General features: G+C 42.4%; 1 protein-coding gene across 1 annotated transcript; it reads right to left on the bottom strand.

Annotated features, from left to right (window-relative positions):
- Positions 1–8,380: 8,380 nt before the first annotated feature.
- Positions 8,381–18,087, bottom strand: LOC123448058. Its single transcript, XM_045124829.1, has 3 exons — positions 16,312–18,087; positions 15,256–16,193; positions 8,381–8,686 (listed from the first exon to the last, which is right to left on the bottom strand). Exons 1-3 carry the CDS (start codon positions 17,671–17,673, stop codon positions 8,539–8,541), a joined length of 2,448 nt encoding a protein of 815 aa, XP_044980764.1. The 5' UTR covers positions 17,674–18,087; the 3' UTR covers positions 8,381–8,538.
- Between the last annotated feature and the right edge of the window lie 209 nt (positions 18,088–18,296).

Below are 18,296 nucleotides of genomic sequence, written 5' to 3'. Positions count from 1 at the left end.
GCTTAATTGACTTGTTATTTAGAATCACCAATGATGTAAGAGGTGTAGGAAAACATGCTTCTATGGTTCAAACCTAATTAGAACAAGTTGTTAAATCTCTAAGTGATATACTTCATGAAATGACTAATAATATGAATGATCATGTTGTTAGAGTAATGACTAGAGGAGGAACAATGACTCAAGATCCACTATATCGAGAAGGTCATCCTAAAAGAACTAAACAAGATTCACAAAGAATTAATGTTGATGCACCTAGTCCTTCTAGGAATAAAAAGAAAAATAAAAATGATAGGACCATGCGTACTTCTAGTGAACCTGAAGTAGAAAAACCTTCTGATAATGCTAATGATATCTCTATCTCTGATGCTAAAACTCAATCTCGTAGTGAGGATTCACCTGGTGATAATGAAAATGATAATGATGATGCTCATGTAGATGCTTAACATGACAATGATAAAGAACCAAATAATGATGTTGACATAGAACCTCTTGTTGATCTTGATAACCCACAACCTAAGAATAAACATTATGATAAAAGAGATTTTGTTGCTAGAAAGCATGGCAGAGAATGAGAGCCATGGGTTCAAAAACCCATGCCTTATCGACCCAAACCTACTAAGAAGAAAGATGATGAAGAATTTGAACGCTTTTGGTGAAATGCTTAGGCCAATCTTTTTGCGTACTCGTTTAACTCATCTTTTAAGGATGGCCCCTTATTCTAAGTACAAGAAAGACATCGTCACTAATAAAAGAAAATTACCTGAAGCTGAAATCTCTATCATGCTTGCTAATTATACTTTTAAGGATGGAGTACCTAAAAACTAGAAGACCAGGAATACCAACTATACCATGTTCCATAAAAAATAACTATGTGAAAACTGCTTTATGTGATCTAGGAGCTGGTGTTAGTATTATGCCTTTCTCTTTATATAAAATACTTGACTTGAATAAACTCGCACCTATTGAAATTTCATTGCAAATGGCTGGCAAATCAACTGCCATACCTATCGGTATTTGTGAGGATGTACCCGTTGTTGTTGCAAATGTTACTATCTTGTAATACTTTGTTATACTCGATATGCCCGAGGATTACAATATGTCAATTAACCTTGGTAGACCTTTCTTGAATACTGCACGGGCTGTTATTGATTGCAACAAAAGCAAGGTCACTTTTCATGTCAATGGTAAAGTACATATAGTGCATTTTCTAAGAAAGCAATTTCAAGTGAATGGTGTTAATGTTATTGAAAAATCTCCGACTACCACTAATGAAAGTTTTCAACTACCTTTACCTACTGGCAAAAATAAATATGAGGTACTTATTGTTGGGGATATGCACATCCTCATTGAGGTAACTTAGTGTTTTACGAAAATTCTTCGGGATCATGCTAAGTGGAAGTGGTTGTTAACAAGACTTGATCAACCTTGTTAATGAATCATTTTCAAGAAGCATGAGGTCAATGAATTCAGTAGGCACAAATCTATGTATCCATCTTACTTTCCCAGTTTTTTTAATTTTAATACAATAAAAAGTCATGATTATCCTCTTTTCTATTTTTTCCATGCAATAAAAAAGTGACCAAAATAAAAGTTCTCCAAATGACCTGAAATTTTCACAAGTTTTTTTCTGAATATTTGAGAGTATCTCACACTAAAAACACTGCACGGGGTGTCCGAGGTGACCACTAGACACCAGGGTGCGCCACTCCCACCAGGCACAACCAGGTGTCTAGTGGCCCCCTCGGGGGTCCCGTGACTTATTCCTTCAGCTCACTTCATCACCTACCTCGACGAAAAAAAAATCCTTGTATCTCTCACTCATGTTCTTGTTCTCAAACCCGTCGATTTTGATCTCTTTGCTCGAAACTCTGTTTTTGAAACTATTTTGGGGGATTGATCCTTGATATGTAACTCCCCCACTCCTCCAATTAGTTTTTGCTTAGGTGGTTTATCTTAGAAGTAATTAGCTACTCTAGGTGCTGCTGTAGATGAGCTTTCATGTTGAATTCTTGAATTTCCAAGTAGTTTGAATGCTTGTTTTGGGCTCTAGGCACTCCTATGAGTAGTTGCTATTATTCTTGTAAAGCTTTGTCAACTTCAATTTTTGACCCAAAAAATTTCAGAAATTTATATGTAGGAGAAATGAGATGGTTCAAGAGGATTTCTTCGAGCAGGAAGTCCTCGGAGGCATCATCTAGTGAGACTCTCATACAACAGTCTTATGCTGATCCAAGTAAAAGTTTGGTGCGAGAAGCCCATGCCAAAGCTTGCCTTTTGCCAAGTGATGACTTCATGTTGGGTGCGGGCATTAAAGAAGAATTTGAGCAACACATTCATAATACTGAGCTCGCATCCTTCATCACACATAAGTGCACACAACATTATCATCTTACATAAACTTTCACTAAGGGATTTAAATTTTATCCTCGAGAATTCAGAGTCTCCTTTAACCTCTGCGAAAATGCCTTCACTATGTCTCTAGATGATTTCTCTAATGCATGTAAAATTCCATGTTGGGGTTCGCTAGACGGACCACCAACATGTCAATATGATGCATTTTTAACTAGTCTTTGCTTTAGTGAAGATAGGGGAGTAACTCAAGGTAGAATAAAGAGTATATGTTTTCCTTAAATACGTTATCTAGCACTCTTTAATGGAAAATGAATAGTGGGCAAGTAAGATTGCAGTACCTTATGTGCCCCGGACTTGAGTCTCATGCATACTGCGTTAACCGGAATTAAATGCTATAATCTTGGATCTATCGTAGCACGCACATTGCAACGCAATTCTAACAATGGCATTTTTATGGCGGAATTTATGCCTCCCGTTTAGCTAAGAAGTGTGGCGTGTCACCGCGGTCTAGTGACCCTATTCTTTCTATTCAATATTTAGATTTTTGAGGCCATGAAGCGCCACAAGTTCATAAAGGCCACTTCTACTAATTATAAGTACAAACTAATGTTTAATAAGAAATCTATTGTGCATGTTATTTCGCTTGCACCTGCCCTCTTTGATTATCAGGGAAAAGGAAGATATTATGTCTATGAGAGGGAGGCGCAGGAATACAACACGACAATGGAGACTACACCAAGGGCTTCCATGAGTTACCATACTAACTATTACCCAAGCCACTACGGGTGGTGATTACCAAGCTAGGACAAAAGCCTAAGCTTCCGGGAGTACATGTTTCCACCAACTTTACATTCATTCTTACACATTCTAGTTGTTACTGTTCACACTCTTGCATGGTGTTATCCTTGTTAGATTTATTTGCTTGCCTTCTTCTTGTGTGTTTGAAAAACTTGCAGAAAATCTAAAAATATTACTCAGTTAATTTTTTGTTTTTCTTTCTAGCGTAATTTAGTTGTAGTATTTAAAGAAAAACCAAAAATATTTCTATTTTCTTCTTTTACTTGTTGGGAGTTTTCCCGTGTAAATAGTTTTCTCGTTTTAGTTTTTCCTTCTTTAATTTGCTTTCCTCTTGAAAAACTAAAAACTCCAAAATATTTTAGTGTGTTTCTCAGAATTTCTTTTCCCTTCTTTGAGTTATACCCAAGGGGAAGACCACGATGAAAATATTGAGTGGCTCTCATATGCATTGTTATTGATCTAATAAAGAGCCCATATTACTTTGTCTTCTCCTTTTTGAATAAAATGTTGCACATTCCAGCTTAGTCCACAACACTCTTGCACTATTATTATTTTCATGTCGTTTGGTCGTGCAAGTGAAATGCAATGATGACGACACTTGATGAAGTGATTGTGGCAGAGAGAAGCGGGTATGAACTAAACTTGTTTTTTCTGTAAATATGTTTAGACCAGTATCCATGATTCAGCATATTATGACCTAACATGTTTGCGGTGAAAATTAGAGATTATAGTTGTTAATGTCATGCTTAAGTAGCTCGGAGTGGATAATGATTTATCTTGGATGTCAACATGCATTAAAATGGTTGTGATGTAGTATGATGATATGGTATCCTCCTTTGAATGTTCGAGTGACTTGACTTGGCACAACATAACCTCCACGATATTTATGTTCATGGTGTTTATATCCGACTCATGCTAGTATGCAATGATAATTATTCATAAAGCATGTTCATGACCGTCTTCGCTCTCTAGCTGGTCGATTCCCAACCTATTTGCTAGCCTTCGCCTGTACTAAGCGGGAATACTGCTTGTGCATCAAAATCCTTGAAACAAAGGTATTCCAGATGAGTCCACCATACCTACCTATATGCGGTATTACCCTGTCGTTCCAAGTAAATTTAGATGTGCCACCTCTAATATTTCAAATGAACTTCTGTTTTGTGTGCCTGGACCGCTCATGGAGCGACAGAGGGCGATCATTATCTTCCATGCTAAGCGGGTTATTCTCACGATGAGTGTTTATTCGCTCGTCCTTGCATGAGAGGGGCTGATAAAAAGGGACTTCCAATCCCGAATCATAAATTGCAAATAATTAAACAAAACTCCCCCTCTGTTGTTGTTGGTATGGACGACACCCGTGGATTCAGCTAGCCGTGGAGTGTGTTTGTTGGTGGAGGGGGGTACACCTTTACTTTTACCGCTTGGGAACTGCCGCTAATTTGTTTAGCATGGAAGATATAGATAACTCTTGCACGTAACGTTGACAAGAAGGGTGTACCTCCCAAAATAGTTTATCTCTCATTTTCGCTATGAGCTCTGGCACCACTGCAAATCCCTGCTTCCCTTTGTGAAGGGACTTTCTATTTACTTTCATGTTATTTTATTTTTACTTTGAGTCATTACCTTCTCAAATAAGCACCAGACCTGAGAGCATTGTTTTCATCCTCATGCTTTGTGTCTAGTTAGTCATTGTTTGCAGCATGACTCGATCTCTTTTACCATGAATTACAATGTCTAGTCGCTTCTTGAACTTTGGAGGTGCTCTGCATTTATGTTTTGCGGTCTTAGAAAGGGCTAGCGAGATACCATTGTTGTCATATTATATCATGATTTTTTTGACAAAGTGTTGGTGTTTGAGTTATCTTATTATTGCTTGCTAGTTGATTATGCCATTGATATGAGCTAATACAGTTTCTAAGGGTTATTGTTGATATGATTACTCATGATTTATGATGAAAACCTGGGTGCCCTCTAAGCATGTATATGTAAACAAGAACAAAAGAATTCATAAAAAAAATATTTATCGCTTTTAGTTTGTCAACTGAATTGCTTGAGGACAAGCAATGGGTTAAGCTTGGGGGTGTTGATAAGTCTCCATTGTATCTACTTTTCCTAACGCTTTTGCTCTTGTTTTGGATTCTAATTTGCATGATTTGAATGAAACTAACCCGGACTCGTGTTGTTTTCAGCAGAACTACCATGGTGTTATTTTTGTGCAGAAATAGAAGTTCTCGGAATGGAACGAAACTTTTTGAAGATTTTTACTGAAATAAATGAAAAATACTAGAACCAAGACCCACCAGAGGGGGGGCATATGCGCCCACTAGACATCAGGGTGTGCCAGCCCTTGGCACGGCCTAGTGGGGCCCATGGGGCTCCATTGACCCTAATTACAGCGCTATAAAATCCTATTTTCGGAGAAGAAATCAGAGAGAAAGTTTCATCGCGTTTCACGATATGGAGCCGCCGCCACCTCATGTTCTTCATCAGGAGGCCTAATTTGGAGTCCGTTTGGGGCTATTGAGAGGGGAATCTTCGGTCTTCGTCATCACCAACCCTCCTCCATTGCCAATTCCATGATGCTCTCCATCGGGTGTGAGTAATCCCTTCGTAGGCTGGCTGGTCGGTGAAGAGCTGGATGAGATTCATCATGTAATCGAGTTAGTTTTGTTAGGGCTTGATCCCTAGTATCCACTATGTTCGGAGATTGATGTTGCTATGACTTTGCTATGCTTAATGCTTGTCACTAGGGCTCGAGTGCCATGGTTTCAGATCTGAACTGTTTATGCTTTCACCATTATATCTATGTTCCTGATACGATCTAGCAAGTTATATGCACCTACTACGTGTTAGGATCCGCATACCTCAAAGTGACAATAATTGGGATTCTTCCCGGTGATTACCATAGTATGAGGAGTTCATGTATTCATTATGTGTTAATGTTTTGTTCTGTTTCTCTATTAAAAAGAGGCCTTAATATCCCTTAGTTTCCTTATGGACCCCGCTGCCACGGGAAGGTAGGACAAAATATGTCATGCAAGTTCTTTTCATAAGCACGTATTACTATTTACGGAATACATGCCTACATTACATCGATGAACGGGAGCTAGTTCTGTGTCGCCCTATGTTGTGAGTGTTATATGATGAATATTATCCAGCAATATCATTGATCCGATGCCTACGAGTTTTCCACATATTGTGCTTGCTAAGTTACTACTGTTACAACTGATACAAAACTGCTATCAATGTCATTATTACTGTTGCTACTGTTACTACTGCTATTAAAACTATCATATTATTGTGCTACTGATCACTGTGTTGCAGATACTAAATCTCCAGGTGTGGTTGAATTGACAATTCAGCTGCTAATACCTGCAAATATTGTTTGGCTCCCCTTGTGTCAAATCTATAAATTTGGGTTGAATACTCTACCCTCAAAAACTATCGTGATCCCATATACTTGTGGGTTATCACCGTGTTACATTGCTGTCAACTATCTCCACGAGTTGTAGTTCAATCTTGTAACTAGCAAGACAAGTGGCTTGACAACCCTTGCGCCGTGTTGGGGATGAGTGTGTTTTGTGTTTTGTGTGCAGTTGTTGTTCACTTTGTTATTTAGGGACTCCAACTGGATTGATGAAAATTGATTCTATGCTATCGAGCTACTTCCCCCTTACACTTTAGAGAATCTCAACAATTCATGTAGGAGCAAGCAACAACTACAGACATGTTTCTATGTTATTGTCCATGTGAAATCCAAAAAGATCCAAGCAACTATTATACTTATTCCAAGCAACCCCCCCCCCCAAAAAAAATCCTTCACAGAACAAATTTGGTCCGTGTGACGAACTATACCACCCCGCCACCACTACCTCTCCCCTTCACTTTCGTCCTATTCATGCCACCCCACACCCGTCCAACAGAAATGAACAAGGGTGTGCCATGGGCATCCCCATGCTCCGCTGCATACACGCGCCAACTCAAACCATCCAAGCCAACCCATCAACACAACCTAAACCCTAGCTCCACATGGAAACAAATAGCATGGAAAGGACGGGGATTACCTCCACCTATCGCCTACGACACTCGCCCGCAAACGATTTCGCGGATCGATGAATCTCTGACAAACCCACACTTGAATCGAAGTGCAAGCCATCAAGAATGACAGGGGGCGAAAACCGCAAACAATTTGTCTGCAAAGAGAGGGAGAGCGACAAGGGTTTCAAAAATGGGTTTGAACAAGGTAGGCGAAAGTGGGGTGGTTTCGCCCAAATTTACTGTTGGGCCCCTCTCACGCACATGCCATGTGTGTTCAGATCAAACCGCATCCAACCGCTCACATGTGCACGCTCAGCTTCACCGAATAGTGCAACTACACTATCTAATACTCCCTGTGTAAAAATAGAGGTGTTTTGGCTCCGGATGCATTTGCACCCGGATGAACAATAACGCCAAAAATAATATTAAATGTTTTAAGAATATCTGAATTCTTTTGTAGATGATTGTATTAGTGTTGCAAACATGCATGATAATTTTCATGCGATAACGAGCATCGGTGTTTCATCAGGAAAAAAAAAACAAATTTAGGATAACTTTTGGTGTTCAAATTTTTATTTGCACAAGTCAAAATGTTTAACCTTTTTACCTCAAAATTTGCAAGTAGCATTTGAATGTGACTAAGTACACAAATAAATTTTGTTTTGATTTTTTTTTTCAAGTCAATTTTTTTTTGGCCCCGGGAGCATAGAGCCGAAATGCATTTCTGATATAAGAGCGTTTACATACTAAATGCTTTTATATTTCTTTTACGAAGGCAGTAGTTAGTTTTTCTTTTATATTGCGAGCCGAAAGGCCTTTAGCACATATGGACTTGCACTAGACTCGGTGTTTGCTTCACTGTGCAAAAACAGGCTTTATTGTTGTCGTCTAAATTATCCTGGGTATAACTGCAAATTTTAGAACACCTCTGATATAAATCTTAAATAAGCTAGATGCATGCAGATTAAACAAAATTTGCAGGACCATCTTCCATCACCGAGATGAAGATAAAATGAAGCTAAACAGAAATTCCTGGATAAGATGCACCGAAGCAGATAGTGCCAGCAGCTCCAGCTAGCAGGCATGTGGGGTAAGGGCGAATCAGATGGGCCGGCGATGCAATGCCCGTTATCAACGCACCACAAAATGCATTAAATCGACAAGGGATACCACGCCACACTAAAACATGAGGTGAGCGCAACATAACATGTGAGGATATCACTAAATAAAATGACTATGATTCGTTTTGGCGCAAGGGAATACAGTCTGGTCCAACATATCTCCTCAACTCCCTAAACTAGAAGGTGGGAGGCAAAAGGGAAGGGAAGGGAGCCCTTGGCTCAGGCAATATCATTTTGTACGTTCCATGCTGTCCCTTTTTTGATCGAAGGACCAAACTGACTGCATATCAGGATTTGTTGGAAATAAACCAGCATGCGCTCCAGTTGGTGAGTGGATTTGATTTGCTCCCTGAGATTCATTCAGCACCACTTCCGACCTGCATTAGTTAGTCATGACAAGGCATGAGTTTCCATTTTATAAACAAGCATCATAACACTCCTAACCCGACCAAACAGGCAAACAGTCCACATAAGACTAAATGGCCTTAATGATTTTTACTACTCCCTCTGTCCAAAAATCCAAAAATAAGTGTCGCAAACTTAGTACTAAGTTAGTATAAATTTAGTACTAAAGCAGACGCACTTATTTTGTGATGGAGGGAATAGTAGATAAAGATAATTTTCTCGGCATTTGAGTGCTTACGAGGATCAAAGTGAACATTATCTACCACACGACCAACAGGCTTGCATTCAAATGATGAACAGAACACACTTAGATGAACAGATCACAGTTAAGAAAATGACTAATCTCAAGGTACTGTAAACTGATGGTAAATGATTAAGCCTGGCGGAATCTAAACTGACCCCACAAACCAACACTAGTCTTTCCTGCGCACTTTGTCCTCACTCGTGCGCACCCGGGACCAACTTCCTGGTCGGTCACCGATCCTAGAATTGCTCCAAGCCAAGCACCCTTAACTTTGGAGTTCTTTTCGAGTGGGCTCCCAAAAAAGAGAATTCCTTGATGATATGAGTAGTCTATCATTCCTATTAAGCCAGGCTCTCACATACACCCCCACTCAAAGGAACCGGCGTCCTCGTCGGTCCATCAGGAACGTTCCCTCTTGGCACACGTATGCACGTGCAGTCCGGCACATGTGCCATGCCGTGTGCCACGACGGGCCACACGCGCCATGCGCCACATGCACGTGCATGCCCGTGTAACAGCAAGGGTCGGCTTTGATATCAATTGTAACGCCCTGCTTGGCGGGATCTAGACTGACCCCACAAACCACCACTAGTCTTTCCTGCGCACTTTGTCCTCACTCATGCGCACCCGAGACCAACTTCCCCATTGGTCACCCATCCTAGAATTCTCCAAACCAAGCATGCTTAACTTTGGAGTTCTTTTCGAGTGGGCTCTCGGAAAAAAAGGAATTCCTTGTTGATATGAGTAGTCTATCATTCCTATTAAGCCAGGCTCTCACAAACATAAGCCCCTGTATGTAACCTGGTCAATGCAGACAACCTCCACCAGGCACCTAGTAAATATATTGATGGTTTCTATAACTGCAACTCTCGCCATAGTGAATATTGCTGTACGGGCTCAAAATCAAAACACAAGATACTTGTCCAAGCTAAGTTGCTACATATCTGAATCCAATAAGCACAAATCAATATATACCCTAGAAATACGGATATTCAATTTGGCTCTAGGGAGCATATGCTCCTGCGTGTTAAAAATGTATTTTACAAATATAAAAAAATGAAAAAAAAATAAATGTGTTCGTTGTCACACTCAAATGGCACAACGCTATTTCAGACTGTTATGTTCCCAGAGGGATGCCATTATCCACCTCTGTACCAACTCAACAGCACTGCTACTCTGACCTCCAGAAAACCAACACGGTAAAAAAATGGAGAAATTTTCAACAAAGGAAAACCAGATGAACAAAATGATGATTTTCTGCCCCGAAAATCTGAGCTGAAAAGTTTGCACACAGAAACTAGTTTAACATGGAAGATAACTACAGATTGCCAAGGATTCTGAACTGATATCCATAATCAGTTCTTAATACCAGCCATACACACGGGTATAAAAGCTAGCTTCGCCAATTAGAGTTGTCGTTGGCCAAAAAACTCGAGAATGGAACCAAGTCTGTTTAGACAAGTTGTTTCCAGTCGGACCATCCCTACCAAGTACACCAGCATGACCCAATTGATCTAGTTAAGCTAAGAATATACTCATTTTGTGATTCTAGGAGTCACCTCCACAAACTCACCAATGCAAGCGGGGAAACAAGACTAGATATCAAGTTTAAAGATGCCTCACTCACAACAAGGCCAACAGGTAAGAAGGTAACTTACTACCGCTAGTGAATACCATGTATAAGAAACCTAAGATGTCCAGAATGTCAAAAGCTATATGCTATCGAACTATCAATTAGAAAGTCACGGAATAAATCCACAATGAAATATAAACAACAATCCTCAAGCCATCCATTCAAAGGTTCAAAAGTTGTGACAGTGTACAATATAAAGCAAATGAATGGCTCAGTTCATTTAGTCGATACCCACTTTCATATGAACTACTGACATGTCCTAACTTCTAAAGCGAGCATGCTGTCATGATCCCTTGTATGTAAGGAACATGTAATCCTTACATGAGGTATGCCGGTAAAGTAAACCTAAACTACGTGATACCAGATCCTTTTGCAAAATTTATGGCATGTTTTGACTGTCCAAAAATGAGTTCCAACCACAAATTTCTTGTAGAATCCCTTGTTAGTGCTTAAATCACAATTATAAAAAAGTTCTTTGATGGTTGAATCTAGTAATATCCAGAACAGCATATATACTGGATTAATTCTTCGTCAAAGCTGGTAGTCAAAATACGCCTTAAGTCTTGCAACAGAAGAATTATCAAACACAACTTTTTTTTGTATAATTACTTGCAACAAGCCAGCAAACAAAACAGCCGTGCAAGACACAGAAATGCACATGCTGAAGTTTGAAGTCAAAAGACACCGAATCATTCCACTAGGCACAGTAACCAAACATCATCTATCCACTCCACCCCACAACTTTTCATTTGAAGTACAAAGACTTAATGGCTCGCAGGCACTTCAGAAATAGTATAAATATTTTTACAGTTTGTGCTACCGGCTTCAAGCTGTGGTAGGGATCTTGATCAACAAGAGCCTCAAGTATGGAGTGGTAAACGTCAAGAGAGATGGGGACTGGATTATCCTAGTCAAGCTGGTAGTTGGGGACTTTAGTTCTCAATGTTATCAGCGTGAATGCCCTGCAAGTAGGCCACAATGGGAACACCAAGAGGGAGTTCTAGGAAGGCTTGGAAGACATGGTTAGGAGTGTACCGACTGGCAAGAAGCTCTTCATAGGAGGAGACCTCAATGGCCACATGGGTACATCTGACACAGGTTTTGAAGGATGCATAGGGGCTTTGGCTATGGCATCAAGAAGGAGAAGATGTCTTAAGCTTTGCTCTAGCCTACGACATGATCATAGCTAACACCCTCTTTAAGAAGAGAGAATCACATCTAGTGACTTTTAGTAGTGGTCAACACTCTAGCCAGATTGATTTCATCCTCTCGAGAAGAGAAGACTAGCATGCGTGCCTAGATTGTAAGGTGACACCCGAAGGGAGTCGGGAGTGTTGTCCCTCAGCATAAACTTGTGGTGACTGACTTCCACTTTCGGATTCGTTTCCAGCAGGATAAGCGTGCCAAAGTCGCTAGAACAAAGTGGTAGAAGCTCAAGGAGGAGGTGGCTCATGCGTTCAAGGAGAGGGTCATTAAGGAGGACCCTTGGAAGGAAGGAGGTGATGCAGACAATATGTGGATGAAGATGGCGACCTGCATTTGTAAGGTGGCCTCAAAGGAGTTTGGAGTGTCCAAGCAAAGTAGAAGTGAAGGTAAGGATACCTTGGTGGTGGAATGATGATGCCTAGAAGGCTATAAAGGAGAAGAAAGACTACTTCAGATGCCTATACCTGTCTATACCTGGATATGAGTGCAAACGACATAGAGATGTACAGGATGGCAAAGAAGGTCGCAAAGTGAGCTCTGAGTGAAGCAAGGGGTCGTGCATATGAGAACCTCTACCAACGGTTAGACAGGAAGGAAGGCGAAAGGGACATCTATAAGGTGGCCAAGATCCGAGAGAGGAAGACGAGGGATGTTGACCAAGTCAAATGCATCAAGGATGGAGCAGTTCCTGGTGAAGGAAAAGGAGATTAAGCATAGATGGATGGAGTACTCCGACAAGTTGTTCAATGGGGAGAATGGGAGCTCTACCATTGAACTAAACGACTCCTTTGATGACACCAACAGGCGTTTTGTGCGGCGACAAGGCGATGGACCCTGATTGTATCCCCATTGAGGTGTGGAGAGGCTTCGGAGATATAACGATAGTATGGCTAACTAAGCTTTTCAATCTCATTTTTTGGACAAACAAGATGCCAGAAAGAATGGAGACGGAGTATAGTAGTACCAATTTTCAAGAAGGGGATGTTCATAGTTGTACTAATTACCGTGGAATAATGGGAGAGACTCATTGAGCACCGCTTAAGAAGAATCACAAGTGTGACCAAAAATCAGTTTGGTTTCATGCCTGTGAGGTCGACCATGAAAGCCATTTTCTTGGTATGACAACTTATGGAGAGATACTGGGAGCAAAAGAAGGACCTGCATATGATGTTCATTGACTTGGAAAAGGCCTATGATAAGATACCATAGAATGTCATGCGGTGGGCCTTGGGAAACACAAAGTCCCAACAAAGTACATTACCCTCATCAAGGGCATATACGATAATGTTGTGACAAGTGTTCGAATAAGTGATGGCAACACTGATGATTTCCCGATTAAAATATGAGTGCACTAAGGGTCAACTTTGGGCCCTTATCTTTTTTGCTTTGGTGATGGATGAGATCACAAGGGATATACAAGGAGATATCCTATTGTGTATGCTCTTTGCGGATGATGTGGTGCTAGTTGATGATAGTCAGACGGGGGTCAACAGGAGGTTCGAGCTATGGAGACAAACCTTGGAATCAAAAAGTTTTAGACTTGGTAGAACTAAAACCGAGTACCTGAGGTGCAGTTTCAATACTACTAGGCACAAGGACGAGGAGGTTAGCCTTGATGGACAGGTGTTGCCTCGGAAGGACACCTTTCGATATTTGGGGTCAATGCTGCAAAAGGATGGGGATACTGTGAAGATGTGAACCATCGAACCAAAGCTGGATGGATGAAGTGGCGCCAAGCTTCTGGCATTCTGTGTCACAAGAGAGTGCCACAAAAGCTAAAAAGCAAGTTCTATAGGACAGCGAGTCGACCCGCAATGTTGTATGCGCTGAGCGTTGGCCGACTAAAAGACGACATGTTCAACGGTTAGGTGTGGCGGAGATGCGCATGCTGAGATGGATGTGTGGCCACACAAGGAACTAGTAAGGACGAGTCCGGAATGATGATATACGAGATAGAGTTGGGGTAGCACTGATTGAAGAGAAGCTTGTCCAAGATCGTCTAAGATGGTTTGGGCATATTCAGCGTAGGCCTCCAGAAGCTCGAGTGCATAGGGGACGGCTAAAGCGTGCTGATAATGTCAACAGAGGTCTGGGTAGACCGAACTTCACACGGGAGGAGTCCGTAAAGAGAGACCTGAAGGACCGGAGTATCACCAAAGAACTAGTCATGGACACGGGTGCGTGGATGCTTGTCATCCATGTGCCAGAACTATGAGTTGGTTTCGAGATCTTATGGGTTTCACCTCTAGCCTACCCCAACTTGTTGTTGTGCTAGCCTACCGCGCTGGAAACAGAATTACTGCTACGTTTCTTCAAATAAATGGAAATAATATTTATGATCTACGATAGATTTGAAACGTAGTCTTGACTAACAAGTAAATATAATATGTTGTGTCATATTCGGGGTTAAGATTTAAGAGTTGGACTAGGGCCTAAGCTGCCAAACACCCTGGGGTTACAGAGGGTCAAGTTAATCCAGGTCAAAAGCCGTTTAACCCCCTTTATTCGAAGTACAAAGACTTAATGGCTGGCAGGCACTTAAGAAATAGTATTATTATTTTTACAGTTGGTGCTACTAGCCTACTATGCTGAAAACAAAATTACTGCTAAGTTTCTTCAAATAAATGGAAATAACATTTATGATCTACGATAAATTTGAAACGTAGTCTCGACTAACAAGTACATATAATCTGTTATGTCATGTTCGGGGTTAAGACTTGAGAGTTGGACCAGGGCCTAACCTGCCAAACACCATGGGGCTACAGAGGGTCAAGTTAATCCAGGTTAAAAGCCGTCTAACCCCCTTAACCCGGGATTCAACTAAGGCAAATAGACTGACCAACATGAAATCAACTCCTGTAAATTCTATTTTCCTACTAGAAACCCAGCTAACCAATTGAATTGCATGATTGATTCATCACACAAGAAAAGGCACTGAATATCTGTAAAATAACATATTTCATTATTTCCCATGCACAAGATTTATACAAAATCTCACCCGAAGTGTAAAATTTACTGGTGCTTATACTATAGTTCAGAGACCAAAGGGTCTTCCACATATTTTTCACAACACAAGATGACACTCAGACTTGGTTGCACTGCATAGCGAACAATGCCTTTTACTTCTAGTTGCCTTGGTTATCTATCCGTTCAGTAAATATAACAAAAATGTCTGGGTTGAAAACTACAAAATAAACTGCAACAGTTACACACACAAACACGTGCATATATGTATGAACTTTGAACTCTGTAAATGTCCATATGAGAGTATCAATATCATATGAGTTTTCAGCACTTTGGTTCTTATATGTACTGAACTACTGATACATAAAGCTATACTCAGTAGTGAACCAGACCATCAAGCTAATAACAAAACAAATCACTGTCAAATGACCGATAATGACACAAGACCTTAATGCGACAGAAGAGAATTAAAGAGAACAATGGGAAGGACTTACTTGCACCAAGGATGACCAGGACCAGGTGACCCAAAGGGGTGTGCATGGACCACTTTGTTTGGAGATTCAAAAACCAACTCACTGTGAACAGGAGTTTCTGGAAAATTGTGTGAAAGGAACAGACTCTCTGTATCAAGAGGCAATTGCTGGAAGGGTGATTTCTGCAGCCATAAATCACTGTCATGCAAACCAGCACCAAGGGGGTTCCTTGTTCCACCATTCAAGTTACTGACACCATGGTTAAACTGATCCTTATTTGGTAAAAGCCACTGCGTCTGAGGACCTCGCAGGCCTAAAGTGTCCTGAACCAATGGTGTGCTCCACATTTGCCATGTGCCTTGCTCATCGGTAGCCTCAGGTGTCATGGAACCATCAGGCCCTCTGGAAATAGAAAACTGTGATGGTTTTATAGGCTTTTCTTCAACAGTCCGTGATCTTGACAGGGGAGACTCAATTGGTGACGGCTTAACATGTGGTTCCTTCGTGACACCACTCAAGGTAAACCTATTATCCCAGTCTGGAGGGAAGTTATCTAGGGATTCTGAAACTGGCCCAAGCAATGCAATCGCATCTGGATCATAGCACGGGTCCTCAAACCTCTCCAGTTCTTCCAATACTGCTGTTTCTGCCTCAGCATAGAAGGGTGTGTGCCCAGCTGGAAAATGAGATGGCGGTGTGTTCGCAGGTGCTCCATTTACCAGTGAAAAGCCTGTAAAATGCAATGACTGGCTTAACCTTGTGTTGCTGTCCAGAGGAGGATACTGAGCCAGAAAATTTTGGGCACTGCTTATCTGTGCTCCATTTAGTTCTGGTTGTCCCTTCTTTTCACGAGCTGCAGCAGTAACATCAGGACAAGGAGAAACTGATGTTGAGCGACTAAACAGCTGATGCCATGACTTTTTAAGACCTGTAGGATGTGCCTGCATATTTGGACTAACCTGCATATAGCATAATACAAACGATTTAGGTCTAAGATAGCAAATGGATGTAAACACCATATGCTATTCGGTATATCATAACAGTGTACAGTAATATAAACATGCCCTTGCTACTTACAGGTTGATGAGAATTAGTCCACATATTTCTAGTTTCTCCAGTTGTAGCAGATTTGGCCATTGCTTGTGCAGCTGCAGACTGGGCATCTCTTTTAACTGTATTACTCTGGTCAGTTGCAGTAACAAGTGGTTTGGTCACCTTGTTGTTAGCTTGAGGAGCAGGGGCCTGAGCACTTCTACCAAAAAGGGAACCACCGCTGAAACCTCTGGAAGAAGATAACAAACCTCCAGTCACACGGCCAAAATATTTTGCCTTGCTCGGTACTACCTTACTACCCTGAACGTTAGCTTCAAAGTTATGAGGCTTATATCCATCTGCCCCAACTCTAACTGAATCCCGCTTGTCTGGCTCATTCCTTCTATCGAAGTCCCGCTTCCACTCGCCCTCTCTGCTTGCTCTTCTCTCAATATCCTCGCAATCTGAGTTACTCTTGCTTGATCCCTTGTCTTCCTTCCTCCTTCTCTCCTGACGCTTGCGTTCTGCTTCCTTCCTAGCATCCTTCTCCCCGACAGGGGTAGCGCCTTTGGATCGTTCCTCAGCCTCTGCTTTCTCATCCCTCAGCCTTCTACGCTCCTCTACTAGTTTTGCCATCTCTTCCCGCTGCTTCTTTTCCTCCTCCTCCAGCATTTCCCTCTCTAGCCTTGCCAACCTCTTCTCTTCAGCCTTCCTTTTTGCCTTGTCCACTCTGCTCTCCTCAGCCTTCCCTCCATTATCTCCTCCTTTTGTCAACATTTTGCCATCCCGGCCCAAGACACCACTGTCCCCTGATGAGCCAAACCTGAACACCTTCTTCCAGAACCATGCCATGCTCACGTAAAAGCACGAGAAGAGCCGCCATGAGAACCCTGAGTATGAATTATCGGCGGAGCAGCGCAGGTCAAGCCAGTAACCTGGGTCACCAACAGCATTGGCCCAATCCTGACTGCAAGGCCAACCAGCTGGGACCTTCCCTGCAGGGCCAAGGTCAAGCACAGGCCGCTTGGATACGTGGCCACAGTAAGAGCACATGAACTTGCCACCTCCAGGGTTCTGGTCCCTATATGGGTTGTTGCAGTTGCGGCAGCGGCGTGTGGCGGTCTTGCGGAGCTTCTGGAGCTCGAGAGCGTGGGCACGGCGCTCCTCGCGAAGGCGCGCGGAGCGGCGTGCGCGCCAGAGCGAGAGGCGTGGGAGAAGAATCTCGTACCAGAAGAGGGTGAGGAGGAGGACGGAGACACAGGCGAGGCGCGGAGAGGTGACCTCGAAGCGGTAGGCTGTGGGCAGGAGCTGGGAGAGCGCCCAGAGGAGGATGAGCGGGAGGACGAGCCACGGCAGCATGGTGGCGACGCGCCGCGACCACCGTTGCACGGCGCACAGTATACACATTATCCGACCGCCGCCGCCAAAGCCCTCGGCCGGAGCTCGATCGCCAGCGCCTACCTGATGATGATAGACCGGCGCGCGGGTTGCTTGCTAATTCCGTCAGCGACGCGATGCGATGCGGCGGCTTTGAGGGAAAGGGAAAGGGAAAGGAAACCCTCGGGCGGAGGGGAAGGAGCGGGCGGAAAGGGAGGGAAAGGCGGCGCTTTCGCGCGGATGCGAGATGCGCGGGGGGAGGGGATCCGCCTTGCTCTAGGAGAGATTGGGAATGGGGGAGGGGTGGAGGAGCTCGAGGTGGGCGGTGGCCATGGCGAAAACCCTAGCTTCTCCTCTCGGATTGTTTAATTTCCTTCGATTTTTCCCCCTTTCTTCTTCTTGGTTTGGTCGGCGGGGAGAGAAGAAGGGGGAAACCGGATAAAGCGTCGCTGCGTCAGACGCTGCTCGTGCTCTTCTTTTTCTTGCTCCCGGCCCATTTTTGCCTCTTTTTCTTTTGTTATTTATGGATTGATTTGCTCTCATGCTTGCTGTTCCGTCCCGTCTGGTAAAATTATATTTTTATTCGGAAATACTTCCATCTATTCATATTCAATCATACTAATACAACGAACATAAAAAATAATAAAAATTAC

Source organism: Hordeum vulgare, chromosome 4H (assembly GCF_904849725.1).
Source record: "Hordeum vulgare subsp. vulgare chromosome 4H, MorexV3_pseudomolecules_assembly, whole genome shotgun sequence".
NCBI lineage: Eukaryota > Viridiplantae > Streptophyta > Magnoliopsida > Poales > Poaceae > Hordeum > Hordeum vulgare.
This window is presented reverse-complemented; position numbering and strand designations above follow the sequence as displayed.

Coding starts and splice junctions, on each gene's coding strand:
- LOC123448058 (XM_045124829.1), bottom strand. CDS start 17,673: ATGTGTATACTGTGCGCCGTGCAACGGTGGTCGCGGCGCGTCGCCACC. Junction 16,194..16,311: donor GGACTAATTCTCATCAACCT/GTAAGTAGCAAG, acceptor TGCTATATGCAG/GTTAGTCCAAATATGCAGGC. Junction 8,687..15,255: donor CCTGGTCATCCTTGGTGCAA/GTAAGTCCTTCC, acceptor TAACTAATGCAG/GTCGGAAGTGGTGCTGAATG.